This window comes from Monomorium pharaonis, chromosome 5 (genome assembly GCF_013373865.1).
Source record: "Monomorium pharaonis isolate MP-MQ-018 chromosome 5, ASM1337386v2, whole genome shotgun sequence".
In the NCBI taxonomy this organism is placed as follows: domain Eukaryota; kingdom Metazoa; phylum Arthropoda; class Insecta; order Hymenoptera; family Formicidae; genus Monomorium; species Monomorium pharaonis.
In genome coordinates, this window is record NC_050471.1 from 27,999,766 (window position 1) to 28,024,744 (window position 24,979).

General features: G+C 36.3%; 5 protein-coding genes and 1 long non-coding RNA gene across 9 annotated transcripts; 4 read left to right on the plus strand and 2 right to left on the minus strand.

Annotated features, from left to right (window-relative positions):
- On the plus strand, positions 1-4,460 carry LOC105838584. 2 transcript variants are annotated; one of them, XM_028192581.2, is made up of 2 exons: positions 1-169; positions 3,959-4,460. In XM_028192581.2, exons 1-2 carry the CDS (start codon positions 16-18, stop codon positions 4,366-4,368), a joined length of 564 nt encoding a protein of 187 aa, XP_028048382.1. In that variant the 5' UTR covers positions 1-15; the 3' UTR covers positions 4,369-4,460. The 2 variants fall into 2 exon arrangements, 1 of the variants encoding a protein (XP_028048382.1); XR_004963199.1 differs by lacking the exon at positions 1-169 and adding an exon at positions 770-2,077 and having other exon boundaries at positions 3,959-4,090.
- LOC105836113 (alanine aminotransferase 1) lies at positions 4,399-11,146 on the plus strand. Its single transcript, XM_012679932.2, has 5 exons — positions 4,399-4,957; positions 8,079-8,411; positions 9,148-9,592; positions 10,163-10,431; positions 10,516-11,146. The coding sequence occupies exons 1-5, from the start codon at positions 4,586-4,588 to the stop codon at positions 10,792-10,794; spliced, it is 1,698 nt and encodes a 565-aa protein (XP_012535386.2). The 5' UTR covers positions 4,399-4,585; the 3' UTR covers positions 10,795-11,146.
- On the plus strand, positions 6,594-7,571 carry LOC114255639. The gene is made up of 2 exons (XR_003626859.2): positions 6,594-6,839; positions 6,918-7,571. It is a non-coding gene; the product is annotated as an uncharacterized LOC114255639 (long non-coding RNA).
- A 485-nt stretch (positions 11,147-11,631) lies between the features above and the next one.
- Positions 11,632-22,737, minus strand: LOC105836112 (cysteine sulfinic acid decarboxylase). Its single transcript, XM_012679931.3, has 5 exons — positions 22,422-22,737; positions 15,359-15,753; positions 14,362-14,825; positions 12,491-12,828; positions 11,632-12,118 (listed from the first exon to the last, which is right to left on the minus strand). Exons 1-5 carry the CDS (start codon positions 22,695-22,697, stop codon positions 11,945-11,947), a joined length of 1,647 nt encoding a protein of 548 aa, XP_012535385.1. The 5' UTR covers positions 22,698-22,737; the 3' UTR covers positions 11,632-11,944.
- Positions 16,165-18,393, plus strand: LOC118645499. 2 transcript variants are annotated; one of them, XM_036286692.1, is made up of 3 exons: positions 16,165-16,681; positions 16,902-17,552; positions 17,729-18,370. In XM_036286692.1, exons 1-3 carry the CDS (start codon positions 16,475-16,477, stop codon positions 17,852-17,854), a joined length of 984 nt encoding a protein of 327 aa, XP_036142585.1. In that variant the 5' UTR covers positions 16,165-16,474; the 3' UTR covers positions 17,855-18,370. The 2 variants fall into 2 exon arrangements, with proteins under 2 accessions (XP_036142585.1, XP_036142584.1); XM_036286691.1 differs by having other exon boundaries at positions 16,902-18,393.
- On the minus strand, positions 18,698-22,415 carry LOC118645500. Of its 2 annotated transcripts, none has more exons than XM_036286693.1 (4): positions 20,310-22,415; positions 19,748-19,944; positions 18,965-19,545; positions 18,698-18,882 (listed from the first exon to the last, which is right to left on the minus strand). In XM_036286693.1, the coding sequence occupies exons 1-4, from the start codon at positions 20,441-20,443 to the stop codon at positions 18,844-18,846; spliced, it is 951 nt and encodes a 316-aa protein (XP_036142586.1). In that variant the 5' UTR covers positions 20,444-22,415; the 3' UTR covers positions 18,698-18,843. The 2 variants fall into 2 exon arrangements, with proteins under 2 accessions (XP_036142586.1, XP_036142587.1); XM_036286694.1 differs by lacking the exon at positions 18,698-18,882 and having other exon boundaries at positions 18,919-19,089; positions 19,439-19,545.
- Positions 22,738-24,979: the final 2,242 nt, after the last annotated feature.

Here is a 24,979-nt window from a genome sequence, read left to right on the forward strand (position 1 = left end):
GGGCGGGCGAAGGAGATGACGTGCTCCGACTACCTGCTCACCCACGTGCACTTACATAATACCCTCGCTAAAAATATGATACGGGCGATAAATGAAAAATGCGGCAGTCTTATTAGTGCATTAGAGCGGCTGCAGTTGCGGAAAAAGGGAAAATTTATCGGGAGAAAGGGTGAGTCTTCAGTTTTCGACGTTAACCCTTCTATCGCCCTTCGCGCTCAAACGGTATTCACAGCTCGAGATATTGTACAATCAATAATTTGGGCGGAGACCATCTTGAAACCGTTCGAGATTTTTAATGATTCTTAAAAAATATAATTCATCTCGCAAGCTAATTATGACCGACATTTCGAAGAAAGAAAATGTGGGGGGCATAAATCGGTCCTAAGGTGTGCGTTAAGTATTAATACCGGCCATGCTGAATTGATCAGTGGCAGATTAATCATTTATTTTTAGCGTTAAAAGCACTAACAACCCAGACAGCACGAAATATTATCATTAAATATTTATAAATATTTTACAAATTTATTTTCAAAAAATATTTTTTAAAGATTATATAATTATTTTCATAAACCATTTAGAAATGATACAAAAATTATTAACAACAATATATAGAATATATTTTTAAAATATACTGAAAAATATTTATGGTATATGAACTTGAAATATTTTTTATATTCTTTGATAATAATGGTATAAAAATTTATTTTAAATATTTTCATAAATGTTTATCATAATTTTTTTTATACCTGACAAACTCGGACATAAAAATATGTACAAAATATTTATCACAAATATTTGTTTCCTCCTTATAAATATTTTATAAATATTTTGTGCTATCTGGGAACGTAGCGCTATTAATATTCACGATGAATTAATTACTGGCTAATTTAATATTCGGTGTGTCGCGATCGACGGACGTGTGTGTTTTTTTGCCGGGAACGTTGGGGATCCGACGCACGGTCATCGCGGTGGATTATTTTCGTCACGTTGACGGACGATGACGCGCGGCGCCGTCTTGTTATTCGCGATTAATACTCTCGGTTTGTATCAATACGCGCGAGATAAGGTCGCGAAGGGGCGTGCGTGGCTATCGGTTCGTAGTTTTACTTATTCAAGCGGCGCGAAGTTCATAGTACATAGTACCCGTGACCTCGACGACCCTTCCCAATGACGATTCTGATTGCGCTAGTGAGAGATCTACTTCTCCCCACTTCCGTTAGAGCGCACTTGTTTTTCCTGCATTCGATATGTGCACCCGCAAAAATCCTGAAAAGATAAAAAAATACACAAACGTATGCGAAATCCGTGTGTGGGTGTGTTTGATTGATATATATGGTCGGTTAAAATAATACACAGAGTTTTCTAAAAGTTTTTTTTAAAAAAAGTTATTTTGTTTGAAAAGATTTATGTAATGAGTTTAACAAATTTAAATTTTTTTAGGTTTTTAATCGTGATTTTCTTTTATTGATTAGTAAATATTATATTTTGTATATCTATTTAAATCTTATCATCAGACCTATCGTCAATTATAACTCTTAAATTATTGTTATAAAAATAAACTGTAATAGTTTTTTTAGTAAACTATAGTATTTATTTTTTATTTGAGTTATGGCATTTTTGTTTCTTTGTGCCGTTTAATCAATATAAATTGATTTCACAGATTTAATTCAGTAACCGTGTTAACGACTTTGATGTCAGTTATGGAAGATTAATATAACTTTATAAGATACATTATTTAAAAATTACACTTTATTAAATTGTTAAATTTATACATCATTAAATATCTTATAAAACTGTAAAAAAAATATAAATGTATATGCATTATTTATTTAAACGAATGAAACTGTTATTGGAAAAATTTGAAGAAACTTTTATTTAAATATAGCAATACAATATAACATAATATAGGCAAGAATCAAAACATGCGCATGCGCAAGGAAGTATTGTCCGTTTGCTTTTCTCGTTTCAAAATAGTGATCTTCGGAAAGCCGACTCAGTGCCATCGCGAAACTCTTCGCTCTTTTCGCGGCTCTGTGAAAACCGATCGGTGTGACCTTCTGGCAATTTTGGACTTGTGGTAATTATTGCGGTGAACGCGCTCGTGAATGTTTTTCACGGAAATGCAATGGCGTAGTGGCACAGATCGCCCTGCATTCGACACTATTGTCGAAGAACAGACGAAAGTCAAAAGATTTTGAAATATTTCTTTCTAAATTTATTTCCTTTATTCTTTGGACGGCAATCTGATCTTAAGCCAGCTGCACACGCTTAAGTAAGCTTGTCAAGTATACTTGTATAATTCAGTCGGAACGTGTGCATAATTTGCGATAACTATGCAGTTTTGTCATCTAGAGTATCTAGACAAGTCCGATAGACACAAGGAGCAATTCTTTGATGTGTTTCAACATAATTACTTTTATTTGCAACGTCAACTTCCGATTGGTTTGAATTGAACCTGCCCTATGCTCCGATTTGCTTGATCAAGCTAGTTTAACACAAGCATATTAAATCGAGTAATTTTTCATATTTATTCCAGTTGCTTGCGCAAATCGAAATAACTGTGCTAAGTTTTATCATCAATACACTTCAATAAATTTATACGAGCTTGTGCATGCTTACTTGATAAGTTTACTTGAATATTTATGGTCGGTTATTTAAGATTCTCTCAAGTACGATCGAGAAAAGATATGTTGACGTTTGAAGGACTGCTTTCATATTGTTCAACATGTTCATTTGCATTCCGTTTATCTGTAATTGCGTTCAGTTAATGTGTTTATCGTATCTGTTTCTAATTTAATTCTTCAATTTTTAACTGAAAACAAGATTAGGAAATTAACAGATTGGTAAATTTCATGAGTGAATTTCTTTCTCCTTCTCTTTATCTCGTAAGAATTACGGATTGTAATTGCAGAGTACAAACGTTATTGACTGTTTTAACTGTCTGACATATTTGTCTGAGCAAATATAAAGTCTAATCTAGCCTATAACATGTGTGCAACACATACACTCACAATTCATACAGACGTTTCTAAAATAAGGACATACGTATTTACGACGCAATAATCTCGTATACTTTTGCAAAACTGCATTTTTTTTACAATTATCGCTTGCGTGAACGATCAAAAAGCAAATGATAATAAGTGCACGGTTTTAAATAAAAGTCTATCATATCGTAGATGTCGTAAATGTGTGTACATCTACGATATTCGGATCACAATATAAGAGACGAAGTTTGAAAATTTTTGCTAGTCTTTTCAGCGAGCAAATATTCTTTTTCGTAGGTATTAAGTTAAAGTTGCTTATAAGACGGAAAAAGAGTTCGCGTTCAAATAAGAGTTTTAATAATTCTCAATTCGAGATTGTTTTGACTCAAATAAGATTCGATTCGTATTTGAACGTCTTAGATTCGAAATTTTCGAATAGTCCAACTTTAAACTATAAAGATTCAAATCCAAGTTGAATCAAATTTCACTCAATTCGATTTATATATAAATATCTTGGATTTGAACTTTTCAAATAGTTAGAATTCGAACCATAGAGATTCAAATCCGAATCGACTCGAGTGAGATTTAATTCGATTCGTATTTGAACAGTTTGGATTCGAAATTTTTGAATAGTTCGAATTCGAACCATAGAGATTCAAATCCGAGTCGACTCGAGTGCGATTTAATTCGATTCGTATTTGAATAGTTCGGATTCGAACCATAGAGATTTAAATCCGAGTCGAATCGTGTCTCACCCGATTCAGTTCGACTTGTATTCGAGTAGCTCAACACATCTCTATCGCTGATCGAACTCGACGCGGGCACGTTTGATCTGTCACGTGTTCTCGCGCGAAAAAAAATTGTCTCCTCGAAAATACCTCCCTAAGCAGATTGCCTACGTATTCGCGGAAGGGAAAACTTCGCGGGGGCTTCGCTCGAATACATGCGGCTTCAATCGGTCTTTCTTTTTGCAGGGGAAGGAGCATTCGTATTCGCGCTCCGTCGGATCATCGACGTCGTCGTCGGCGCGGCTCCGTCCCCAGGTGGCGTGCCGCTTGTCGGATCGAACTTCGTCCCGTCAGTCAGCGTCGGCGTCGACGTCGGCTGCTCGCACGCTCTTCCCCACCTCCTCTCCGCTCCGCCCTGCCGTATAGTCTGCGGCAGCGATCGCCGAGCGTCTAACAGCGCGTGCGAGTGCGTGCGAGAGTGCGTGATTCCCCGCGCGCGATTCGATTCCTCTCTCGTTCGATTCCTCTCCTCCTCGATTCCACGCACGATTCCCTCTCCTTCACCCCGCCCGAGCCACGCATCGTCTCGTCGTCTCGACGAGGAGCCGCGCGGATTCCGGACTCCGTACACGATGAGCGGCGCGAGCCGAGAGTGAAACGCGCTACAGGAAGAAAGGGCGCGCGCGCGAGCCAACGACGCTGATTAATCGAGGAGTGATAAGCGCGGAAGAAGGAGAGTGAGCGAGAGGAAGAGAGAGAAAGAGAGAGAGGCGCGGCAAGTCGTCCCTCGCTGGTGGGAAGAACAGGTTGACAGGAGGAGAGGAGGAGCAGAGGAAAAAGGGAGAGCGAAACCGGGAAGGGTAACCAGACGACATGTCGCACGCGTGCCTGCGGAACGCCGTGCTCGCCGGCGGCTGGCCGACGAGGACGGTGACGGTGACGGCGAGACAGAGTGCCAGCCACAGCGGCGGCGACGGTGGCGGCGGGGCGCTGACTGGCCGCGGAGGGGTAGGGATGCCGGACGCGCCGCCGGTGTCCTCCGCACCGCTTCTACTCCAGCCGGTTATTCCCTGTCGTGGCATGGCGTCGAGCGCAGCGACGGCGGCGGCGGCGGCGGCGGCGGCCAGCCCGCGCGGCAAGGTCCTCACCGAGGACAACGTCTTCGTGAACCTGCGCAAGATGGAGTACGCGGTGCGCGGGCCGCTGCTCATCAGGGCCCTGGAGATCGAGAAGGAGCTCCAGAAGGTAAGGATCATACGTATATCGCGACGTGCTCTCACGTTCATCATTGTAATCGGGGAACAAAAAGCCACACTCTTATTGATATTTGTTTGAGAAAAGATTATCATTACAATTGGTTTTTTTTATTATTTAAAAAAAAAATACCGTTTTTGTAAGCGACGACGCTGTGCCCAGTGAGAAATAGTACATCGATTCGACATCGAAATCATCATTTCGAATTGATGTCGAATTTATTATCGCTTCTCGCTGGGTGGCGTCTTCTTTGCGAGAAAGGACGAAGGGAACGTAAAGGAGAAAAATGAATTGATGCGTGACGCTGTCGCGTCTCTTGAACTGAACTCAACCGGAGCAAAAGCGGGAGAGGGGGAGGGGGAGCATCGAGGGTGATACGCCGCTTGAAGGTTAGGTATCTTTTCCTTCCAGGGCAGAAACGTGAACAACTTCTTTGTTAATTTCAGTGGTAAAAAATGTCATTTTAATACTATAAAGATTAATTGCACGATCGCGTCTTTATTTGAACGAAAACCCTTCCACGTGAAAGAAAGGGACGACGCGATTGCAAGTGCAATATAATTGCATCGAAGATAAAAGACTGAATGAGCGCGAAAGGAGGGAAGGGCTGGAGGGATGGAAGTAGGATGGGCCCGGTGACGGCGGTGACAGATGGTAGGTTGCCATGGTGAAACGTCAAGTGGAAGGGTGGGGGGGGGAGGAGGAGAGAATAATCGCTAATTGAGGTCTCTAACTATGAAGTGCGAATGAGGCTTGATGAGCAGATGATACGTTTCAAAATTACGTTTTACTCTTCGCTTAAAAAGAGAGATAAGATAAGGCGTTCCCGGGTTTAATTAGGAAACTGTGATAAACGTCGCGCATCGTCGAAAATACGACAGATTCAAGTGTGTAAAAAAAAGCCTTCCTCATGCAGATTGTTATATATTTATATAAAACAAGATTACACACGCGAATGAGAATTTTTTTATATACGTGGATTTAGAGTGAAAATATGAACGTAATACTTAATTAGAAAGATAGTATATAATTAAAAAATTTTGTGATGGATATTTCAATGGATATCAATTTTAAATTTACAAGTATGAAATCGTAAAGCTGCGGAAAAAAGTTGTGCATAACTTGCATTTGATTAAAAATAAATTAATGGATTTAGGCGATTGTGACTTATCTATTCTAAAAATAAGCCGTGTAACAAATTACGTATAGTATAAGAAGAGTGTAATTTTAAAAATCGATAGAACATATAATACGTAAATAAAACATATTTATACATTTTATTATTTTAATTTATCTTTCTTGCAAATAATAAAATACAAACGTTTACACTGCAATATCTAAATAAATGTATGAGATGTAAAATATTAATATCATTAGCGTGTGAAGTATCTGTTTGAGTTATTTAACAAGCTATTCTATAAATTATCGGTACACATTAATATTTATCTAAATTCTACCCAATACACTGAAAAAAAATTTACTAGGATTGAAATAAATATTTTTTCAAATAGTACCAAGCAGAAGTTTTGTAAAAAATAAGTGATATTTATTTTAAATAAGATAATATTTTCTAAATTATAGAAAATATTATCTTATTTGAAACATAAATATTATTTATTTTTTATAAAACTTCTGCTTGGTACTATTTGAAAAAATATTTATTTCAATTTAGTAAATTTCTTTTTCAGTGTAAACATTTATCTAAATTATTTCTTCTACAAATAAGGAGAACGAGATAAATTCGAACGTAATGCGAGCTTGTTATCTAAGCGGAGATTAACTCGCGAGTGCACGATAAAGCGTACTGAGGCATATGAGTTTGACGCATACTTGCGGCTGACACATTACCACACATAACAACATCGGTCTTCAGGTATTCAGGTTGACCAGCGCGAGAACGTAACTGTTGCCTCGAGCGAAATAACTTCTTTCTTATTTCGATGATTTCCAGGTTGGATATGCATACACATATGGTAGCCTCTTATCACGTTATCAGGCGCACAGCTATGTCGCTGCTAATGGAAACACACGCAATGCATCCATTCATGACGAGCAACAAAAAATAGAATTCAATTACAAAAAGATATATATCTAAAATCGAAAATGCTGAAGACGAGATATACTTTATCTTTTATGAAAATAACGTTTTCCCCGTGAACGACAGGTCTTCCAGAACTATCTATGTCACGAACGTATGAAGTGTGTAATAGAGTAAAGAGTTTGATAATATCTGCAAAATGTTGAGTAAAATAAGCATTCAGCTAATAAAACCGGAAACAATTTTTCTTTTAAATAAATAGCATTTATCAAACGATTTATTATAATATTATTATATTTGGTAAATGTATTGGAAAAAGTAAAATTATTTTTAGTGATACTAATCGGATATTTAATTGACATTATCTCGCACAACGTTTGGCAGCAACAAACTCATTTTTTAATGGCACAGAATAAATATATTTTACTCGGAGACGTTTGCCTCAAGACACGCGATTTCGTTGATTTCAAGGTCTCGAAAAAATTTGTTTTTGTGAATCAAAAATAAGTATATCAATCTCTCACGCAAATGTGAACGATCGGTTTGTTAGGAAAAAAAAAAAAAAAACAGACGCATCATCTATGCAATTACGCAGTGAGTAATATTCGCTTCGTTATATGGCTCTCGTGTTTCTATCAGTTTCACACGCAATTGCGTAATACCTACTCGTCAATGACGTGTTAGTTTCACAATGCGAAGTTTACACAGTCTAGAAGCATAAAACTGACCGTCTTGCTGAGAAATCCTCCATACTACTCGCATGTTTTGCGTTTTTTCTATTAGAAAATTATTTACTCGATATTTTCAAGAATGTGCGTATCAAGATTTCGATCTCTTCGGAAAAAATAAATAATTGCAAATTTAAACCGATTATTTGAGACACAAGCCGCATCGGAAAAACGAGTCGCACTTCCACGAACTGAAAGCCTTGTGTGGATTTGAATAAATAATCAAATCTTTCTACTCCGATTTGTGGAGCTTACAGTCTCGCTTGAAAAACTTGCGAGCGTTCAAAAATTAATAACCACGCACGGGAATCGGGAGTCTGACGGTAGTCGTTTCTCTTTTCTCTAGGGCGCCAAGAAACCCTTCAACGAGGTGATCAAGGCGAACGTGGGCGACGCCCACGCGATGGGCCAGCAGCCCATCACGTTCCTGCGTCAGGTGCTCACGCTGGCGGTCTCGCCGAACCTGCTGTGCGACCCGAGTTACCCGGAGGACGCGAAGGACCGCGCTCGGAAGGTCCTCGGTGGCTGCAAGGGCGGCAGCGTGGGCTCGTACTCGGAGTCCGCCGGGATCGAGTGCATTCGCAAAGACGTTGCGCAATACATTCAGGACCGCGACGGCGGTATTCCCTGCGACTACCACAACATCATCCTCTCGAACGGCGCTTCTGACGGTATCAAGGTAGATAAGGCGTGTCGCTTGAAGCGTTTCTCTTATCTTCGCGACTTTCGAAACTAGCTTTCTAGTCTAATTAACGACGCTCTGATACGCGAGATTAACAGATGTTCTTTTTTCTGTTTCAAAACGAAAAGTAACATCAGTCGACAAAAAAATTGTGTTCCTGTAACTTTGATGTTAGAATATTCAAAATGCAGTTCCGGGAAAAAAATGTTTTATATAAAAACATATATAAATATATATATATTTATAAATGTTTATATTATTAGTTTACTTTTTTTTTAAATTTCTGTATGATATAAAAAAATAATAGTCATAGCGAAAAGAAAAAAAGTAATTTAAAAATTAATTTTTGTATTGCTTCTTTTAAAAAAGCTAAATATGAAAAATTGTCCATATATAATCATATATGTTTCGAAATATATATGATTATATATGAACAATTATTCAAATTTAGCTTTTTTTAAAAGAAGCAATGCGAAAATTAAATTAGTCTCTATCTTTTCAGCATGACTATTATTTTTTGATATCAAACAGAAATTTTACAAAATTATTTTATATATATTTATATATGTTTTTATATGAAACATTTTTTCCCGGGACGTGTTTCTCGTAGTCATTCACTAAAAAATGAATAACAGGATAACACGATAATTTCGATACTACGGACAAACTTAATAGGATACCGACCAGCGCTACATTCTTTTTCTTCATTTGATTTGGAGTTTTGTCCTTCCAGTCCTTCCTAAAGCTATTCAACGAAAGGATCGACGGCAAGCCATCCGGCGTGCTGATCCCGATTCCGCAGTATCCCCTGTACTCGGCGACCCTAGCGGAGTTTGGCCTCGCCCAGATCGGGTATTATCTAGACGAGGACAACAAGTGGTCGCTGGAGATCAGCGAGCTGGAACGAGCGCTGCGAGAGGTCAAGGGCACGTGCAATCCGCGCGTGTTGGTGGTGATCAATCCCGGTAATCCGACCGGTCAGGTCTTGACTCGCCAGAACATCGAGAACGTCATCCGCTTCGCCCACAAGCACCATCTGTTCCTGCTGGCCGACGAGGTTTATCAGGACAATATATATGACAAGGACAGCGCGTTCCATTCCTTCAAGAAGGTCATGACGGAGATGGGCGAGCCGTATTCGAAGATGGAGCTCGCCTCGTTTATGTCTATCTCGAAAGGTGCGCGAGAAAAGGCGGGATGGCAGAAATTTTATTACGAGTCGCAAGAAGCAACTTATTTAAAATATTAGACTGTTAGACGGCTATTTAATTAAAGTATCCGCACTGAGAAAAAAATATTGTTAATTTGACTGAATTTTCCAACTGATTTAAGTTTTGTCCATTCAAGTATTGATATATTTTAATTAACTAATATATAAATACTTGAATTGAAATTTGTGCATTTAAGTTAAATGCATGAATTCTTGAATTGACTAATTTTTAATTTGGTTGAAAAATTTGGTCAAATCAACAATTTTTTTTTCTCAATGTGACTACGCACTGAAGATCATGATTTGATGATCAAATAATTTTAATTTTAATCTGTCGTGTCCCCGATTGATTGAATAATCTCTAAGTTTGTAATCTTCAATATGTAACTTTATTCGGACCTTGACATTTTGAGGCATTTATTGACTTAATTTAAACATCAACATTTAGATTCGAGAGGACATTGAATTCTGGTTAACAATTTAGATTAATAAATTATAGATTTCGGGTGGATTCCGTGCTGAAGTATTTTGTTTTCAGGATACATGGGCGAGTGCGGAATCCGTGGCGGTTACGCTGAGATCATCAACATGGACCCGGAGGTGATGAAGGTGCTGTTGAAATCGATCTCCGCGATGCTGTGCCCCACCGTGCTCGGCCAGGTGGTGATGGACGTCGTGGTGAATCCGCCGCGGCCGAACGAGCCGTCGTACGAGCTATTTCAAAAGGAGAAGAAGGAAACGCTGCGCTCCTTGGCGGAGAGATCGCAGCTCGTTGTCGACACGCTCAACAGTATTCCGGGATATAAGGTGAACTGTTTGTTTGTTACGGGTCATCAGCTAACGCGAACAAAAAAAGTCGCATCTGCAATGTCTTCTCTCTTTTCTTCCCAGGCGAATCCGCCGATGGGCGCGATGTATGTGTTCCCGCGCTTCGAGCTGCCGCCAAAGGCGATCGAGGAGGCGCGAGCGAAGGGCCAGGAGCCGGACGTCTTCTACGCGTTCAAGCTGCTGGAGAGCACCGGGATCTGCGTGATCCCGGGCTCGGGCTTCGGCCAGATACCCGGCACGCACCACTTCCGGACCACGATACTGCCGCAAAAGGAGAAAATCAAAACAATGCTCGAAGCACTGAAGCAATTCCACCTCAAGTTCCTCAAGGAATATAGTTAAATAATAATGAATTTTCGGTTGAGAAAAAAATTGAGATTATAAGGAATAGGAATAGCAATTAATGAGACAACCGGGGCTGTGCATAGCGCGAGGATCCGCGCGAAGATCAATTCCCGATACAAGCGCGCATCGCGAACGCGATATATTTTTATTACGATTAACGACTCACTGTCGAGAGATGGTTATCGCGTTAAGACGTTGTTGTTGAGTTGCGTAGAAATCTTGACGAAACTTCAATTTGTTGTAAATGTAAATGTGAATTGTTGATTAAGAATATCTGTACATATCTGATATTATGTAGTCAATCGAGATGAAAAGAGATTGAATATATTGTTGCAGTCAGGATACCGTATTTCTTTTTCATTTTGATCTTTTTTTTCTTTCCCTGAATATCTATAAACTTAAAGGGATGCTGAACCTGTCCTGTTTTTTTTTTACCGATTATTTTAGTTATTTCCAATTCACTAATCTTTTAATTGTATTTACAGAATTAAAAATCCTTTTCCACAATTAAAGTACAGACATAATACGCACGTAAGAATTTTATACAAAAAACGAAAAAAAAATTTAATATAATGTACAAATTAAAAATTTTTTTCGTTTTTTTTATATAAAATTCTTACGTGCGTATTATGTTACCGTCTGTACTTTAATTGTGGAGAAGGATTTTTATTTCTGTAAATACAATTAAAAGAGTAGTAAATTGGAAATAATCAAAATAATCGATAAAACAGGACAGGTTCAGCATCTCCTTAAATGCTTCTCCCGACTTGTTCTTTTTTATTATTTTTAACGACACGTTTGCACAATGAAAGTCCGTATAAATATTTTTTCCTTTTTGATTTGATTTTTTTTTTTAATTGACTTCTATTAATTCGTACGTAGGATATGAATGAGATTTGAAGAAGAAAATAATAGCTTATTTAATTTCAACATGAACTAAAGCGAAAAATTATAACATATAATTAAAATTAAATGCATCATGCGCATAAATTAAAAAGATCGAGACGTAAGGAAAAGACGTTAGCGATCGCGCCTTATTTTTTTTTCTTCACGGTCAGGTCGATTTACCAAGCGTAACTATTTCTCATGCTAATGATACATACATAAACTTTATATCGCTATTTACAGTAATTGCTATTCAAACTAATTAAAGATCCGCAGCGAGCCTTTCTATCTCCTCGACGAAGAACTTCATGTCCGCCTCCATTAATCCCGAGTTCTGTAGCACCATTCTGAAGAAGTTCGGCATATTTCTCAACGTCTGGTACGTAATCAGCATCGTTCCGGCTCGCACCATACGTTCCTTGATTATTGGTGCAATCTGCAACGATTTCAAAATACACAAAAGTTAATAAGATAGACAGAAATAAATTAAAAAATAGATATAGCGAGAGCTAAAAAAATTAAGATAATCATCTTGTCCAGACGGTATATTAAAAATAGCAATCAAGGCATTTATTATCTTGTCAACCTAAGTGGAACAAAATGATTCACTTAATTCTTCAAATTTACTGCTTTGCATTAGTATTGAGCATTAATCGACTAATTTATTTGTTAATTAAAAAATAATTGACTAAGAATTCAAAATATATATTATAATCAATGTAAAAATAATAATCAATTGTGATTTTATAAAAATTAATAATCAGACATTAATAAACGTCAGGTATAAACGTAATAGAGTGTTGCGCACCTTGTGGAGCGCCTGTTCGTGTTCCCGGCCGGACAGGTGTCTCTTCGACGGCGGGACGTAGCGGAAGCAAACGTTGGTGCACTCCGGCTCGACGAGCAGGTGCCAACCCTCGCGGGTCCTGATGAGATCCGCGAAGTGACGCGAGAGCGCGAACACGCGGTCGACGTGGGCCTCGAGGCCGCGCGTGCCCTTCGCCTTCCACATGTACCAGAACTTGAGGACGTCGGCACGGCGGCCGCACTGCACGTGCCGGTCGCCGCAGTCGAACGACGGGTCGTAGAACTTGTCGTTCTGGAAGAGATAGCTCGCTCCGCAGCCGTGCGCCGATTGTAGCAAACCTAAAGATGACATATCTCATTATGTCAAGTGTTACACGATGTCCTAGTCAAAAAAAAAAAAAAAAAAAGAGGAACTTGAGATGAAAAGATTTCCCTGCGATTTTAACTAAACGCAAATAAACTCTTTGATTAATCAACTTTTGACTAATCAAAAAGTTTTAAATCAAATATAAAAAAAATAGTTGATAGTTTATAATAATAAAATAGTAAAATAGATAATAGTGTTTTACATCTGAAAATGAATAACATTTCTTTCTTTGATGCAATAAAATGAACATCTGAGAAAAATATTTAGTTGGTGAGATTAATCAGAATTCTGGTTATACGATTATTCACTATAAGGTTTAGTAAGCTGAATCTGAATTCTGGTGTGATTATCCAGAATTCTGGTTACGCTGAAAGAAATATCTGGTGAGATAAAAAATCTGGTCACACGATTATTCACCAGAATTCTGGTTAATTTCACAAGATACTTTTCTCAATGATAATAATAAATAAAAAGTAACTTTGGATTTTAATGATCAGTTGATAAATAAATTAATTTAACTTTATAAGATAAGAACGTTGTAAAGTATCAATTTAAAAAAATAGGTGTACAAATAAGTTTCCGCCGTTTTTTATCAAAAATTGGGCATTTATTGTGAAAGAACAACTAGTACCCGATATGAAATTGCTTGTTGAGTCACCCCTAATGTAAATGCAAGTTCTTCTTGCGTTTGGCACGAATCTTGATCCAATAATGCTTCCAATTCCGCGTCTTCGTACACTTTCGGCCTTCCGCTACGTTCTTTGTCTTCGATGTCAAATTCACCATTCTTAAACTTTTGATACCACTCACGACAACTTCTCTCACTTAAGGCAGCCTCACCATATGCTTCTACAAGCAATCGATGCGCCTCAGCTGCAGATTTCTTCAAATTGAAGAAGTAAATCAAAAGTTCCCGCAAATGACGCTTATTCGGCTTAAAACTCGACATTTTCGCACACAAAAGAATATATTATATTGATAAAAATTCACTAATATTTCAAGGTTATGCCCAAACTTACAATAATGGCGTTTTACATCAACCATAACTTACTGGTGGCGCTAACTTTTGTCAAACGGCGGAAACTTATTTGTACACCTATATTTGGTGAGATTAACCAGAAGAATTCTGATTATACGATTATTCACTATATGGTTTAGTAAACTGAATCTGAATTCTGGTGGGATTATCCAGAATTCTGGCTACACTGAAAGAAATATCTGGTGAGACCAGAAATCTGGTCACATGATTATTCACCAGAATTCTGGTTGATTTCACAAGATACTTTTCTCAGTGGCAAAAATAAATAAAAAGTAACTTCGGACTTTAATGATCAGTTGATAAATAAATTAATTTAACTTTATAAGATAAGACCGTTGTAAAGTATCAATTTAAAAAAATACAAAAAACGATTACTCTTTCTTCTATCATATCTTACATTGTTTAAAATAAACAGAAATGAAGAAATGTAAATATACATAATACAAGAAAAAAAATGTAAGAAGACCTTCGTGGCGGAGCAGCAGGGTGGAGCACTGCTGCGGCGCGGCGAGCAGCTTGTGGGGATTCCAGGTGACGGAGTCGGCGAGCTGGATGCCGTCCAGGAGGCCGCGGTGCGCGCCGGAGACGAGTGCACCGCCGCCCCACGCGGCGTCCACGTGGAACCAGAGGCCGTGCTTCCTGCAGACTTCCGCGATCTCTTTCAGGGGATCGAACGCGCCGATCACGGTGGTGCCCGCGGTGGCGGACACCATGAGCGGCGCGGCGCCCTCCTCGACGGCGCGGGCGATCTGGACCTCGAGATCGGGGACCACCATCTTGCCGCGGGAGTCGACCTTCACCAGGTACACGTTGTCGTAGCCGATCCCGAGGAACGCGGCGAGCTTCTTCACGGAGTAGTGCGCGTCCTCCGATGTGAATACCACCAGCCGCGGCATCCGCGACAGCCCGGTTTGCTTCAGGTGCGGGTATCTGAAGTTAATAAACGTTCACTTTCGTTTGGTCTCGACAACGATATTACAAAAAAAGATATTTATAATATCTCTGCAACATTGCACTGCAATATGCAATGTTGCCGCAACCTTCTGTGCTAAGGGATGTTATAATGATAATACCCTTTATATTAGAAATACATCGGCAGTATATTTGTTAATATTGGTTATATTAGCCAATGTTTTCCCAATGTTTCCCAATGTAATATCGGTCATAAAATATTAATTTCAAATTAGCATGCAATTAACATTCAATATGAAGAAAAATTGAATGACATTGGCCCAATGTTGAACCAATATCGCTGCTTAGGCAAATTGACTAAACATGATGAAGCGTCCAATTTATAATGCTGGACCAATATTGGGGATGTTGCATTTATATTACTTCCCATAATTGCGCCAATGTTTTGTGGAGCTACTACGGTAATTTAGATAGAGAAAAACATATAACAAAACAATAAATAATTTCCTAATGCTAATATATACCTTGAAAAGAAATTGATAAATAATCACCTATAGTGCCGCGCCAGATTGATGGCGTATCCGTTCGCCATAGAGCCGCCGGGGCAGAAGAGGCCCTCGCCTCTGCGCCAGCCGACGATGGCGCGCATTTCCCGCAGCACGTCCTCCTCCATCAGAGAGAACACCGGGGATACCTCATAGGTGTAGACGGACGGATTGAGCGCGTCTGTCAGCCACTGGCCCAGCAGACCGTACGGGTCCAGGCTGGAGAACAGCTGATTCACGAAGTGCGGATGGCCCGTCTTCACGCTGTACCTGATGATGTCGCGCGTCAATTTCAGCAGCTCCTCGTGGCTGACGCCTTTGGCTGGTAACGAGAGATCAACTATGGAGCGCAGGTCGTGAGGATCCACCCATTCTACCACGCGATCCTCTCCGGAGGTGGGCTACACAAAGCGCGATATACAACATATGGTCTCTAAAAATTATTTTTGTAAAATTTGTAATATAATTTTTCAGATAATTTTTTAATATATTGGCTTCTATAAATATTAATAAAAAGTCTTTGTATAATTTTTCGGACACTTTATGTAAGTTTTTAGAATTATATATTTTTTTAGAAAATATCTTTTAGCAAAGATAAAATAAAAAGTCACTAATTAAAGATTTTCACAATTATTAAGTAATTTCAAAAGTTTAAATATTACGAGGAAGATAACGAGGATTTACTGCATAATATTTCGTAACGTGCTTCACCAATGAATTCCTGATGCAATTTGGATTTAACTTTCTCTTAAAACTGTCGTAATGTACATATAAGTTTCTTAATAGAGTCATTTTTGAAAATTTTTTTATTATTTTAAATAACATTATAAGTTCTAAGAATATTATAAAAAATATAAATATTTGTAATAGAATTATTATGACAATGCAAAATGAACTTAAAAATAAGAAGAGTTTGAAAAGCGCCAGAATGCCCGCCATTGGTTCATGACGTCACTATACATGATGTATATAGGATGCGTTCAGGGAGCTCACTACTAGCATTATTCTGTCATTCTGTATCAGTCATTAGACCACATTAGACGTAAAACAGGAATAAAATAACGCGATAACGTTGGTAGCATGCTCCGCGAATGTAGCCATAGTTTAACATAAACAGTTGTAATGACAGAAAGTACAATAAAACGAAAAGGTATTTATAAGTACTGTTTTGTGCCAGGATGTTTAAGTACGACAATAAAAAATCCTTGTAAAATATTCGTGTGTGTCCCAAAAGGGAAAATGCGAAAAAAATGGATAATACAAGTTCGACGTGATCCCAATAAAACATCATTGATTGCGCCTTTTTATTGTTGCGAAGATCATTTTGATGTAAGTATTATAATTATTATATAATGGATCTTTTAAGTATTAATTTAATTTCTGTAGTTTTATTTTTACATAAATAACATTACCTAACCTAAGCTAACCTAAAATATGATTTATAAATATTTAAATTTATGGCAAAATTTACAGAGTTTATGTAATATATATGTTTACATTATTTTTTATACAAAATTAAATAACATTAATTTAATATTAATTGTTTCAGTTGCAACAAGATTTAGAAAATTATATGCGAGTTAAACTCGATCAAAATGCAGCAATACTCCTTAAAAAAGGAGTACTTCCTCGATTTTTTGATTGTCAGACAGATAGAAAACGAGCATCATCTTCGACACCAGTAAGATCAGCAGTTAAAAAGCTCAGACAACAATGTATTTTACAGGAATTAAATAAAGAAGAAATTGATAAAAGATCTGTTTCTCAAGAATCTCAAAATAATTCAACAGACATTGATTTTCCAACAACTGAATTTAACAATTTAATATTAAATGACACATTGAATTTAAAAGAAACAGAATCTATAGTAAAACATAAAGGCATTCAAGTATCTAGGAGACCTCTTTATCGCAGTGTTCATACGTATTGTAATATTATGCCCACATCTACAACGCGAGAAGTAAAAGATGCAGCTTGTTCTCCTATTAAAAGCAATAAACTACAAGATAATTTAAAATCTTCAACATCAACAAGTATAACTGCAAGTACTACAAAAGATTTAAATGATACACTGGAAGATTGTGACGAATATTTACCTTATTCTGATGAGATAAGTGAAGAAGCTTTAAAACAAAGCAAAAAAGATATACAAGAACAAACATTAACAATGCGAAAATCACGTATTTTGAATAAGCCTAAGGTATATATTGGTATGCAAAATAATGCATTATTTATTTTAAAATTGCTTGCAGATGAAGCTGATATAAAGTTGGATGATATTTATTTAACTTTAGAAAAAATTAAACTTAATCATTCTTTTATAATTTTGGGTGACGAATATGGAAAAAGTCCTAGCAATGCAAATACTATTTTCAGAAAAACCATCCCTATTTTGGCACATTATTTGAAAAAGTTTATATTTTGGCCTTCTCAAAAAAGTATAAAAGCATCTTTACCTCTTCCTTTTCGTGCAAGATACAACAATGTACAGTCAATAATTGATTGTTTTGAAATTGAAATTCAAAAACCAAGTAATCCATTATATCAAGCACTCACATGGTCCGAATATAAAAAATGTAATACAATCAAGTATTTAATCTCAGCTACACCTGATGGAACGATTAACTTTATATCAGAAGGTTTCGGAGGAAGAACTACAGATGCTACAATAGTCGAAAAAAGCCAATATTTAAATGTACTTCCACCTAACTGTAAAATTATGGCAGATCGGGGCTTTAAACATATAGAATGTCTATTACAGAAAAAAGGATGCACACTTATCAGGCCATCTAGTGTTTCAAGTAACACAAATCTAACAAAATCTGAAGTTATAGAAACAAGACGTATAGCAAGTTTACGAATTCATATAGAACGAGTGATTGGAAGATTGAGAGATTTCGAGTTTCTTACGCCTCATGCAGGAATTCCTTATCAAACGTTGGACATTATTGATGAAATTGTATTAATTGTAGCAGCTTTAATAAATTTGCAAACGCCCATAATTGCACAATAAAAAAATATTAAAAAATTTTGTCAAAGAATTTTGCTAAAAGATTGTATTTTTTGTATTACATATTAAAGTATTAATACATGTATAATCTTATAACAAATAACCTATATTGTATTAAACACAAATAAAACTAAATAAAATTTTGACACATAATATACATGTTACCTTATATTAATTTATCTTTTTGTTTATTATATAATTTTTTAACAAACGACATTATAAAGAATGGGAAAAACATTTTTTTTCCAAAACTCCATACTTTTTTGTATTAAATTCATTATAAGTTTTTCATCATATATTACTTGTAATATTATAACATCATTACTTGTTTCGAAATTATGTCTAGCCATACAAAAATATCCTTTCTTCATTTTGGACATAAACATTTGAAGTTGTATTTGAGCCAAATATCTATTACATATTTTCTGTTCTGCTGTAATATATTTCAATTCGGCTTTTGATGTTGTAGGACATTTTATTTCTACGACAAAATCAGGACCAATGCCATCAGGAGAGGCACCTATTACAGGAAATTCAGGATTTAATAATAAACCACTTTCTTTCAACTTTACTTGTATTTTCTGTTGCAAAATATTTAAAACCTTTTTCTCTAAATCTTTTCCTCTTTTCATTGCTTCAGTCTCTATAATTTTAGCTGCTCCAATTATTTGTTCAACTAATGTGCCTCGTTCAGTTTTACAATGAGCAACTTCATAAATTCTGGATGCTGTAATACGACCGTATCTCATTTCCATCCATAGTTTAGATTTAGATTGTAATTTTGTTTCTTGAGCTACTTCAATACACTGTTTGATAGACATTAATTGTTTAGAAAAGGCCAAAAAGTCATCTGCACTTGTTCCTTGAGTTTTAGCAAATTGTATTAATAACTGATGCAGTGATAAATTATTACATATTTCTAAAGAAATTAAATGTCTAGATATCTGACTAGTGAACTGCAAAATCTGCATTTCATGCAAGATTTTATCAAAAAAATTATCAGCGTTTTCAAAATTATATTTCATTTGTGGCTTTTTCATTTTTGTTGTTGTAATACACTTTATATTAATTCCTACTTGAGCTAATCTAGATTTTTTCCAATAGCATATTGTTGCTGTTGGTTCTGGTTCTTCACTTCTCCTATGAACCCACATCATAAAAGCAATAGCATGCTTACAACCACCTGAAATATGTCTCTAATTACTTTTGTTATGTCTAATCAATTAATTTTTTTTTCCATATTAATAATTTAACCAAAAATGTCTTAATAGAAAATATCTTAAACTTATGTACATATGTACATATAATAAAAACATTTTTAATTTCTTTATATAAAAAGATATATATGCTTTTTTTTATTAAAAATAACAAATTCTATTTTTTACCCGCAGAAGCGGCACAATCATGACAAACAGCTTCTTTAATTTCTTCAGTCTCTTCATCTATCTTAAGAAAAACTGTATAAGGTTTACTTCGAATTTTATGCTCTGGACATATTTTTCCTCGAACAGTGCATATTGAGCCTTCTCGTTTCAGCTCAACATATCCAATGGCATTATCTCCATATTCTTCACGTTTAGATCTAGTAAAAAAATTATATTAATTTATGCTTTTTTGACATTATTTTAATCATTACATTAAATATTTTATCATATTTTATTATTACATGCTAAAGATTTAGTGTATTAATGACTTTTAAAATTACTTAATTAATTTATTATTTAATATATATTGTACACATAATGTTGTTTCATTAATATGTATATGAAACATAATATACTAAAAAATACTTTATATAAGCATAACTATTTACATATCTTTAAATTGAGAATATAATACAAACATAACCTATTTTGTCTATTTTATTTAATATGCTTATATTATGGATATTAACATTGTAAATATAATTACATATATATATATTTTTTAAATGGAAAAAATACCTACCTTTCAGCTTTAACACCTGTAGTCTCTGCGATGTTGAAACACTCACTTTGAGTAAAAAAATCGGACAACATTACCACTGTCATTTTTGGTAAATTGTCCGATTTTGCTTGCACGAAGCCCTCAGATCGCTTCATCGAAATGCCAATTAAAGAAACAATGTATGTAATAAAAATAATTAGTTACATAACGTGTTTGCATGCAGCCACCTAAAACAATGTGACTTATGTCATATATCGTGACGTCACATTATCTTCGACCAATCATATCACGTTTGAAGGCACGTGACATTTTTCGAATTTTTAATGACTTTTAATTAATTACTGATTGATAAATACGTATGAAATATTACTTTTTAAAGTGTAATCGACATTGATATTACTTACACTTAATAAAAAAAAAACATACATAATTTTTAATTTTTTTGTGAATGACTCTATTATAATAAGCGAACAAAAGAACGTCGCTTTTTGCGAAAATAAAATCCGTCTCTTAATTTCCGTCGTTTTTATCTTTAGATATATTTTACTTTGATAGTATTTTAGTTTGACGTTTAATTACTTCAAACGTCTAATTAAACAATCTGTTAAAAAATTGTAATAAAAGAGTTCGAGGAATTAGAAGAAATTAAATAGAATTTCTAGGAAGGATTAATTTTGAAACTTTCGAGGAATTAACAAACGAATTCGCAGAATACGCCGCGTTTTTCTCGTGCAAGACAATGCATTCTCGCTAAGGATTACGTTTCTCTTTCTTGGTGTGTGTCCCTGATCGAGCATTTAAATGTGATTTGCGTCTAATATGCTGAGAAAACGTGGCATGTTAATAAAATCAATCCTGGCGATTTAATTGCTGGTACTTATAATTTATTAGCAATACCATTATTACGCTTGCCGAGCGGCATAAATTCCGCTGCATTCGTGATGAATGGAATAGTATTAGCATAAAAATATAGTATGCGTTATTTGCGTGTTAATTACTCCGTGCAGCATCCACAATGCCAGCTATTAAGGACTTAATGTGGCTATTAATCGTTTATATGACACTAGAAGCAAAAATCTGATATATATCGAAAAGAGTATGTTTCCAGAGATTTCACTTCTCTTTCGCATCATTGCGAAATATCGTGCATCGCGTGATATCGCTTTCGATATCACTGCAATAATGACGATAACGTGATAGTATCCATCTAGGTGATAACGTTCTCTATGGTTACAGATATGTCGACTCAAGTAGACGAAGTAGAATAATGTTCTATTGTTGAGAGATTCACCGAATAAAATATAAAAAATAATCTAAGATAAAAACACATACATGCAAATAAAAATATAAATATATAAATATTTCGTCTACGTATTAAAAATTTAAAGTAAAACTTTAATTGTATATATATGTATAACCTTTATTCTCTTTAGCATTACAATACAGTAAATAATTTAATTAATTACTGATCATCTCCCAAATATTAGACATTCAATCTTAAATGCTTTTTCAAATATATAAATTATATTTATACATAATTGTATTTAATTTTACTTGAATTTTTAAGGAATTTAATTATTGTTATAACATTTCATTAAAAGTAAAACTTTATATCTTCTAATTGGAAAAGAAAAAATATTTAATATCAGATTTCCAATATTTGGGACACTGTCAATAATTGGATCCCATTTATTCTCTACTCTTTTAATTTGATCCCAGGAAGATTAATGTACGATTTTTTTTTCAAGTTTAAAGATTGACAATTCTAAATCTATAACCTTTTTGTTAAAAAGTTGTGTATATAAATATGTGTGTACATATAGAGTATATATATAATATATTAAAAAAGCAGAATAATATTCTATTTCATTCGAAATAGAGCTTTTTCTTTCTTCCTACCTCTTTTGCCTGTTCAACAAACTTATATGTAAGTCCGTTTCATAATTTCCATATTACATATTTCTTAAAATTTAGTTATTTAAAAAACAATGCAGAAATTATCCTTCCAACTATTACATTTTTTTTTGGTACATAAATATACATAAAATATTGCTTCATATGGATATTGCTTCGTTCGATTTGGATTCAACAAAAATGAGCAGGCGACAACACGTTCTGTTGTTTCAAACTCACCTGGAACACCGCGCGCTGCAGCACCAGCTCGAAGAAGTCCCTGAAAAGCTTCTCATGAACGTCCCGACGCGGCACGCTACGGAAGTCCCGGAGTGTCTCGCCGCCCCCTCGTTCCTCGGTGCCGTTGACGAGCTGGCGGCCCGCCGGGGGTGACGGCGGTTCCGCCCGCGGACGTTCGCCGGACGTCTTCCCGTCGTGCCGGAGTCCCGCGGCACTTCCGGGTTCCGTTCCGCGCGTCAACGTGGTGCCGCTGGTGGTATCCTCGTTGGCGGGCATGGCTGTCGTGGCTCGGTCGGTCTGGACCCGCGGCGACGAGGACGGTTTCCTTTATACGTTATTAAACGATCAAGGACGCGCCTCCCTCCAGTGCCTCCCTCCGGCTCCTTCCCGCGCGCGGAGAATTTCCGCTATGCGTTTCCTCCGCGCCTGTTCGACCGTCCGGCGCGGCGGCGCGCGCGGATAAGGCGCGCTTGATCCTTCGGAGAATCAGGAGTTTCCGGGAATCCCCGGGAAAAAGCCGCCGGCCGGCTATCCCGGTCATCCGGGCAATTCGAGTGCATAAATAAATAAAGATAACCGCATGGCATGCTGATCGGATGATGACTCATTGTCAGCCAGGAAGCTCTTATCGGGGAAACTCGCGCGAGTTACCCGAAGCCGAGCGTAAATTAGCGCTCTCCGGAAATTTTGGGCGACCAGTTCGAATCTCGTCAGACGGTTCGAACCGTTTGTACTCCAATCTAAATTCTCTTGACGTATAACTAGTGCGGAAAAGAATAGACCCGTGTGGAAAACACAGTTTTCCGCACTAGGAATTTAGACTTTCCGTCCTTCCCCTTCCAATGCGCACTGCATATCTAGTAATTCTTTTTTCGGTTCAAACCGTTCGAACGGACGTTCCTCTTTTTTTTAATTTCGAACCATCCGAACGCAGATCGAACACACGGTACGTTCGAACCTCTCGCCTGAACCCTAGAATAAACGTTACGTCGAAGGTATTCACGTTGAAGCGCGTAGTAACAGGCCCCCCTCCGGCAATTAACAGGAGGGCAATTAGTATTAAATATTCATTAATATACATCAATGGGAGAGGCCGCGTAACAACAATGTTATCTCTCCTGACCGTGACGGGGAAAAGTGAGATCGCGAGGAGCCTTCGAGCCGCGTTAAACGTTATACTCCCGCGCGTTGTTGCAAAACAACAATGGCGCGTTCGCGTTTTTGTTTAGCGAACCCCGTCCTCGTTCCGCACGCACGGACCCAAGGACGCGTTCACGATTATTAATAAAACTTGTAAGAAGTCGCGATCTATCGAGGCACACCGAGGATGCTCGACGAATAATGCTCGGAGAAGGCGGGCATTTCTCTTTCGTCCACAGTTCGTGACGCGACAGAAGGAAAGTCCACCTTTCGGCTTTCCACTCGGTGATTCACTCTCTGACATCACTTTCATCTGCAATAGCCTCTGACCGGCACCGTTAAAGAGTATCTATCATGCGTGATATAACCAACGGGATTGGATAATAACTCTAGTATTGAAAAATTACGAGTTAAATACTGCAGTTTAAAAAGTTAATAATTTTTAACTGCAGCTTATTATTTTTAATTATATAAACTTCAATTTATCAACTTCTTTCCTAAATCAGAAGCTTATCTACGTGAGAGAAAAAAATACATATTTTTATTAAAAATATTTCTTTGTTTCTGTATAAACTTATTTTAAAAGTAAAATATTAAATTTATTTAATGATCTATATTACAATTGTATTTTTATTATTTAGAGTAATCTAAAATTATAACATTTTAATTTCATATAAATAATGCTTTTAAAAATAAATTTTAAAGTGACCTAATTTAAACTTAATGTAATTTTTAACTGAGTTTACATTTCATTCGTGCAATTTTTAACTAATTTAATTTTTTACCTTTAATCTTAATTTAGTTTAAAATAAGTATTAACACATGCAACTGATAATGGAATATAAATGTATATATATACCTACATATAATATATTTCTATTAATGTCAAAGTGTGCAATATTTTGTACGTATCTCCTAACAGGATACATGGCCCCGATAGGATTCGCTAACACGTCGCATGTTTATATAAATATTTATTAATTTTATGTCGGCGAACATTGTTTCCATTATTAATGCAAATAGAATTTTCCTCTGCGAACCTTGATGTACACAAATGTCACGATGTGATCTTTTAGAGGATGAAGAATTCCAACGTCGCACGTCGCTGCGATTCTTCAAGCAAGATGCGCCATGATCAATTTGTTCCTGCTGCGTTTAAACTACTCCTCGGGTTTGCATTATATTTGCAAGTTGAGATAAGTGATAAATGCGGCTTAAAGAAGTTTAACATTAATTTATAGCTTATATGCGATAATTTCGGATTGTCGGATTTTATCCTTATTTTAATTTTTAAATAATTTTGATTATTTATTAAAATAAATCTTTTTAAAACAAAAATGTTAACTTACGAAAGTTATCAATATGTATATCTGCTGGATTAAAACATGTTTTAATATTATTTTTACTGTTTTATCAAT